The sequence below is a fragment of the Malus domestica genome, chromosome 12 (assembly GCF_042453785.1).
Source record: "Malus domestica chromosome 12, GDT2T_hap1".
Classification (NCBI taxonomy): Eukaryota; Viridiplantae; Streptophyta; class Magnoliopsida; order Rosales; family Rosaceae; genus Malus; species Malus domestica.
In genome coordinates this window covers 14,280,695-14,288,210 of record NC_091672.1, presented here as the reverse complement: position 1 = coordinate 14,288,210, position 7,516 = coordinate 14,280,695, and the positions used below count along the sequence as shown (strand labels likewise).

Below are 7,516 nucleotides of genomic sequence, written 5' to 3'. Positions count from 1 at the left end.
ACAAGTTCTTAAGCATGCAATATTCAACTATAGGCTTGCAGAAATATCACTACCAATACTTCAATGCTCAAAGTTTTTCTCTAGTTAGGCCTCACTTTTCTATGAAATTTCAGTCAAAGTCCGTCGGAGAAATATCACTACAAACCTGGCTCAAAGGTTTTTCACTTTACACTTGAGGAAACTGAGAACTTAAAGAGTGTAATTATAGCTATACAGCAATATAAGAATTGTCATCACGTTATGCACAAATCAAATAACTCAAGTAATGTAATCTTATTTACAATATGAAAAGACAGTTTAAACTTTAAACAAAAATTAGGATATTCGTTTCCTAGCGACCCCTTGCATTCATTGCACAAAGACTATATAGGCAGTGGATACATAAAACTTGTAAAGATCCATTTCAATATTAAGTGAGAGAAAAGTTGGCGAAAACAGAATTCTTGGTTTTCTGGAAACAGAAGAATGATTGCCGAGAAGCTAAAGATATGGATTGTACATTATTCATTATTGCTGAGAAGCAATACTAGTTGAAACGACAACACCCAAGTAAACTTGTAACTTAGCGATGCACAGCAAATCACATGCTATGACAGAAAGTACATATATACGTAAAAGCTAAGAGAATCTTGTTAGATAGGCTATCTGTAATCTTGCTAAGCTTGGCCCTAACATTACAAATCACATGTTGGACAAAACAACTTTTAAATGTTAGACTTTAAGTTACTGTATAAGCCGCCTCACAGAAAACTTATACTCAGATTTTTCCACACATTAAAATCTGTACTTGAGCTGTTATAGTTTATGATTCTGTCTTGGCATCCTATAAAGTATGTAGTCCGTACCGGATCTATATTTATTAGAGCATGGGCAGTGCTACTTGGGCTTGCTGCTACAGCAACCTCATCTGCACCAATAGTCACTTCAGCATAGCCTTCATCCACCTGGTCATTCTCCAGCTTCAGTAGTTCACAACAAAAAGAGTAAGTAAACTAATATAACAAGTTTATGAAGTGAAACACTGCAATTAGACATCTACGATTACGTCACTATTTTATACGTAGATTGTATTCATGTGGTTTACATATTAATCTCCCATAGTGAGCACTGAACAACAGATACCTACAAGCCTTCTCTCAACAACTAGTGCTAAATTACCCAATGGATGCACATTAAAATCCAATCTTTAATTACTACGTGTAGGTCCATCATCACTTTGACTGTTTACCGCAGAAAAGGCCATAACATCAGGAAATTTAAACTTATATAAGCCATAACGGTACATGTAACATCGGCAAAATGGGAAATAAAATCTGGGAATACAACTTGCAAAAGAGTGATGAAAATATTGACATATCAGATGCAGGTCCAATATTTCGCCAATGTTAGAAATTAGAATAAAAATTACTGCACATAGAGAAAAAACAAATGTATCTTCCTGTCCTTTTTCAATGAGATTGTCCATATAAATGAAGCGGGGATTTAAAACTTAAGTGAGTTCCCTTCAGTTGTCTTGTTTTAAACATCTAAAATACAAAGTACCAGCAAATTTATTTTCCACCAGAAATAAGGTTTGACCTGACATCAGGTACACAATAAGGCAAACCGTCCACATATCTAGATATGGAGCGCAAGTTATGTCAAAGTTTTCATCTTTTAGTTGTTTCATGCATGCTATCCTCCTCTATCAACTTGGTACTTTTCAACGCGTGTCACATTGCTCTAGAAAATCATGTAGATCGCCAAAATGAATGCATCCAGATACCAGGATAGATGATCTAGACATTTAGTTTACTCCAAACAACAAACAAATGGTAAAGGCATTTAGACTCGTATTGAAACGGCGCGGGCTTACCCTAAACCTTGTTTCAGCCCCCCATATGACAAATGTTTCATTGCAAGAATGGTGCCTGTGATTCCCCCTTAAACCGCCAGGCCGGATTTCTCCGAGATGAAGCGATACACAGCTCAGAGCTCCACCTACAAAGGAGCACAATTATTCCGTCAACCTCCAAACTACCACCAAATGCAATTTGTGTGATGGGATCAGATTTGAGTTGGAAGTCCAAGTCAAAGAGAAAATCGATGCAAAAAAAATCGAAAACGAAAACGATGCAATTCATTTTCCTATAACAATATAACTTGATAAGAATGCGAATTCAACTATCAATCTACACAACCAACAAGCTAGAAATTCAATTGCATATTTGGTGAAAAATCGACTCTCTCGACGAACCCAGAAGCGAAAAGTGCAGAAAGAGAAAGGGGGTGTACCTGAAATGCGAGAATCTTTGGCGAGCGAGATGGGGTCGAGGAACCATCCCCTCTTGTCTTTGGCAATCGGGGAAGGAAACCCAGAACCGAACCTCACGAGATTGGCTCTGGAATCGCTCGATTGGCTCCATTTTTTATGGGCGTCGTCTCTGTTGATGGAAAAACGAGAAGGAGAAGAGGAGTGCTGGAGCCGGAGAGAGACCCACGTCAGGAAAAGGAAGATTGAGAGGAGGAAGGGGAAGGCGTGGGGTTTCTTGAGAAAGTGAGTGACTGAAGAGGATGTGAGGGTTTGGGCGTGGAAGGGGTTCTCTGAGCTCTGGGTGTTCCTTCGAGGGTTTGCCATCACTTTTTTCTCCTCTGTCTCTTCAGCCCCCTTAATTCACATCGACATTCTGATGCCCATCTGAATCATTGTATATATCGGTAATATCGGAAATATTGGTAATCTGAAAACACGGAAATATCGATTGAAATATCAGGATAATATTGATATCGATAAAATTTACATGGAAATCACAGAAATTGTAAGAAAAACTTGGAAATTTTTATTGAAAATTTGCAGGATGTTTATTTAGTTAATTATCTATTAGTTTATAATAAAAAATTGGAAGGAAATACATTGCATAATGGATTTAACATTATCAAGTTGATTATATAGCGAGCTGACAAATATTGTGAGTGTAGAAAATATGTAGTAATTAATGAAAGAAGTTTAAACACATCATAATCATTTATATATAATGAATTAGTACAATATTTTACACTTTAGTACCACATAGAGTTTCTATGAGGTTCAAATTTTTCACTATCTTCATCATCTCTATGTGTAGAGTGAGTGTATTGTGAAGAGTAGTTATCAAATGATAAATCCCCAAAATAGTTTTGCATGTAATTGTTAACATGCTACCCATATGGATTCAAGATTGGTTGAGGTTGTCCATAAGCAAAATCATTTGAAGATTAAGTCTGGGATTGTTTCCATGAGTCGCTCGATTCCATCCCAACAGGAATGAGATATGAAGGGTAGGGAAATGGTTGGTTATGAGTATAACCATAGTTACTACTTCCCACTCTAACAGAGTCCGAAGTTCTAGATAACGAGTCATCTTCTTGACTTGACAAAATCCCCTTGCCTCTTTCTCTACGAGTATAGTCCTTCCCTATGGCACCAATTCCTGGTCCTGCCCGCCTACTGCCATGGTCATCATCCTGTGTTGCATGCGTGAAATTTGCCTCACCAGTGAAAGGGGTCATAAATCTGGGAGGTGGTCCATAATAGTTTCCATATCCACCACCACTACCTCCAGCTCCACTGTATCCTTCATCATTCCCACCTCCAGTGGTAGGTGAGTCTCCTAATCCTGTACTAGAGCTATCATTAGTATCAGCACGATGTTGTGGTTGTGTAGGATTGGAAGAAGGTGGAATTCCAGTGTTTCTTGGTCTTGGGCGCAAAAGTTCTTCCAAAGAGTCAGCGCTGCTAGATCCCACCTCCTCCTCTAATACTCTTTCTACATTTATCCCTTCATTACGTGCTTCTTCAGCAACTCTGGGAGCTGGGTTGCCTTCATCATCATCTAAATGAAAAGGTCTAATCCATTGATAAAGTTGGTTACCCTCTGTATCATCATCTTCACCAACAATATCAAACACATCTAGTGGGTCACCACGGTCGACATGATCTATTTCTGCTTTCTTATCTCGAATTTGAAGTTTTATGTTGTAGTAGCAAAAAACTAATTTTTCCAACCTACTATGAGCCAACCTATTTCTTTGCTTTGTGTGTATGAGTGCAAATGTGCTCCAATTTCTTTCACAAGCAGATGAGGAAACTGTTTGTGATAATACTTTGATTGCTAACTTTCTCACAGTTGGTGCATCGGTCTCATACATGATCCACCATTCAGCTACAATGAAAAATAATGTTGATAAGCTTAATAACTCAAACAAATTCTATTATAAACTTATAGTGAAATATGTTTACACTCACTAGGAGACATTGTTGTTCGAGCAGCAATTGATGTTGGTTCTCCAAAAGTTCTTCTTGCATCTTTAAACCATGTTAGCTGAATTCAATAAATCGTGTTAGTTTAATCCAACAAAGTAATTATTATAATTTAAGTAATTGTGTACCTCATTTCCAAATTGGCCAACTGTTGGTGATGCAGGGTCTAATTTAGAGTATACATTATGTACAACACGTATAAAGGTACCATCATCTCCAACACCGGGTCTGTATTGGTATCGAGGATTCAAATAATATGCTGTTTTAAAGAAACACATACTCTAATAAGAGAAATAATACTTATGCAACTAAAGAAATGAATTGCAAATTATGACATAATTTATACATGCTGCATGCAAATCATGGTATAATGTTTTATACCATCGGTCTTCAATTATCTTTATGACCCACCTTGCACCATGTTTTTTTTCCAATTCATCCTTCACTACACGCATCAACTCATATACTGCCCCCATAGTAGAATACACTTCTATGCCAACGATCCGTAAAACTTTGTAAAGAGGTTCAAACACTTGGCACACATGTTCTGATTGAGTCCAAAAAGCATGATCAAGCACTATACTTTCCACCATACGACCTGTATTTGAGCGGCTGAAATTGTGGTTGGCCCAATCGTCACTAGTGAATAGTTGCTTCAACCCTGCTTTCTTCTTAAGTAGGCTGTCTAATGCAATATAGTTGGTGGCGAATCGAGTGGTAGCTGCACGAATAATTTCTCCTTTACAAAATTCACGCATCTTTGCCAACAACCAACCATGATTGTAAATATAATTTGTGATCATTCTAGCTCTTTTGACCACAGTAGCAACATTCTCTCTCTTCCCCATTGCCTCAAACATGAGGTCAATACAATGTGTTGCACATGATGTCCAAAACACATTATGATGCTTCATTAACTTTTTTCCAGCTTTGACAAATGCAGAACCGTTGTCGGTTACGACTTGGACAACATTATGCTCTCCCACCTCCATGATTACATCCCTCAATAATTTGTAAATATACTTGTAGTTCTTTATATGGTTTGAAGCATCAACAGACTTCAAAAAAATTGTCTTTCCCTTGGAGTATACCATGAAGTTTATAATAGACAATCTGGTCGGGCCAGTCCATCCGTCACACATGATTGTGCAACCATTAGTTTCCCACTTTGACCTCAACTTGTTAACATACTCGCCAATGTCTTTATACTCCATATCCAAATATTTGTTTCTTATCTCATAGGGAGTGGGAGGTTGTACTCCAACACCGGCCTGTTGACATCCCACTACCATATTTTTGAAATGATGTGATGATGCTTTCTCAGTAGGGACATTTTCATAGATAAAGAACTTGCTAATTAGACGCCTCATTCCCTCCTTCACATTACCTCCAGTGAAATAACTCCAAACACTCTTTTGACGTGCTTTGGATGACTTATATAAACTTGGAGCTATTGGTGGTGTTGGTTGTGATTCTCTAAGACTACCTCCCCGTCTCAGTTGTGCACCACCACTTATCCCGAAACCTTGTGCTCTATTAGGAATTTTATGAAGGTGTTCTCTTTCCCATGCTGACTGTTTGGAGGCACATAATGCTTGTTTCAAACTGCGTCGTTCTTCAGGTCCCATGTCATCATCACATTCGTCTTCATCGTCATCATCATCACTATCAACCACTTGGCCAATGACTTCTCCTCGTAGCCCAGCTCGAATATTTTCCATTCCATGTGTTATCTTTTCCTTCTGCTGTTTTTTATTTTTTAATAATGTGCTGATGAATGCCTTCACTTCTGGGGGGACATTATCGCATCGTTGGACATTTTTTGCTGGATCTAATCCACTAAGATGGTACTTAAGTCGTGTCACTCCGCCACTCTTCATTACCCGACCACAATATTTGCAAATTGTGCCATGTTTGTTTCCGTCTATTGGGTCTCCATGTTCCCAAGCTGGATCACGTTTAGTAACTTCACTGGACATCTTAAACGTACCTATATTTATTTTTCATGAAAATTAGACAATTATTTTTTGATAAAATAAGAGAACCTAAATAATAAAGTTATTCTACAGAAGAATTAAATACAAAGTAAAGAAAATGATTGTAAAAATTTAAGTAATTATACAAATAATATGGAATAATAAAACCTAATATTAATGAATAATAATCCAATTTGATAAAAAAATAATCCTAATATAAAACATGGTGATGAATAATAATCCAATTTGATAATAATCCAATTTAATGAATAATAATCCAATTTGATAATAAAACCTAATATTAATGAATAATAATCCAATTTGATAATAAAACCTAATATTAATAAAATAATAAATAACATTAAACATATTAAAATTATCCTAGGGAATAATTATACAACATTACTTAATTACTTAAAAAAATTAACATGTAATTGTTAACATTACTTAATTACTTACAAAAAGTAACATGCAAGTATTAATTACTTAAAAAAATTAACATACGAGTCCACACAAATTTATTTGTTGTTGTATAAATTACAATAATATAAATATAAGTTTGTAAAACTTACCATAAATATGGAACCCTTTGTGTTCAAGCTTTGGAATGGATCTGGAATGGCTTTGAAAATGGTAAGGGAAGAAGAAGAAACTAAAATGCTTTGAATGCCTCTGATACTCCACCTCTGATAAGGTGAAAGAATATAATAGACAATGGCACACTGTTCTGCATGTGAAAGAATATCACAGACTCACAGTGGCACACAATTTCATTATAAAAGCAGTATAATTTGATGTCCATGGTCTCAAATTGCAGAAAGTTATTGACATATTGTGAAATCAGTCAGGCCGCATGAGTCAGATCTCAGATGAGATGACCCAACCACACACACACACAGACATGACACCACACACGCACACTCACCTCACACGCATACAGTCTCTTTCTCAGACTCTCGAACCTTCTCTCTTCTCTGGCTCTGAAATCCCTTCTCCCCCTTCTCCATTCTCCCACAACAAGCACAGATCTCCCACATCTCTCGATCCTTCTCCCACACACACACACACGCACAGAGACCCAAGGTCTCTCGATCCTTCTCCCACTCCCACACACACGCACAAAGACCCACATCAGCAGATCGGCTTCTGCTTCTCCCTCGTTGCCGCCGTCTCTCTCCTTTCTCTCTGCATCGAGGGTCCGAGACCCACATACACACACGCACACCCATCATCATCAACAACCTCGTCTTTCTCATTCTCC

The 7,516-nt window shown here is 37.4% G+C and overlaps 1 protein-coding gene across 2 annotated transcripts; it reads right to left on the bottom strand.

Moving 5' to 3' along the window:
* Window positions 1-469: 469 nt before the first annotated feature.
* Window positions 470-2,685, bottom strand: LOC103449060 (uncharacterized). 2 transcript variants are annotated; one of them, XM_008388334.4, is made up of 3 exons: window positions 2,275-2,685; window positions 1,856-1,980; window positions 470-959 (listed from the first exon to the last, which is right to left on the bottom strand). In XM_008388334.4, exons 1-3 carry the CDS (start codon window positions 2,615-2,617, stop codon window positions 741-743), a joined length of 687 nt encoding a protein of 228 aa, XP_008386556.1. In that variant the 5' UTR covers window positions 2,618-2,685; the 3' UTR covers window positions 470-740. The 2 variants fall into 2 exon arrangements, with proteins under 2 accessions (XP_008386556.1, XP_028946618.1); XM_029090785.2 differs by having other exon boundaries at window positions 470-944.
* Between the last annotated feature and the right edge of the window lie 4,831 nt (window positions 2,686-7,516).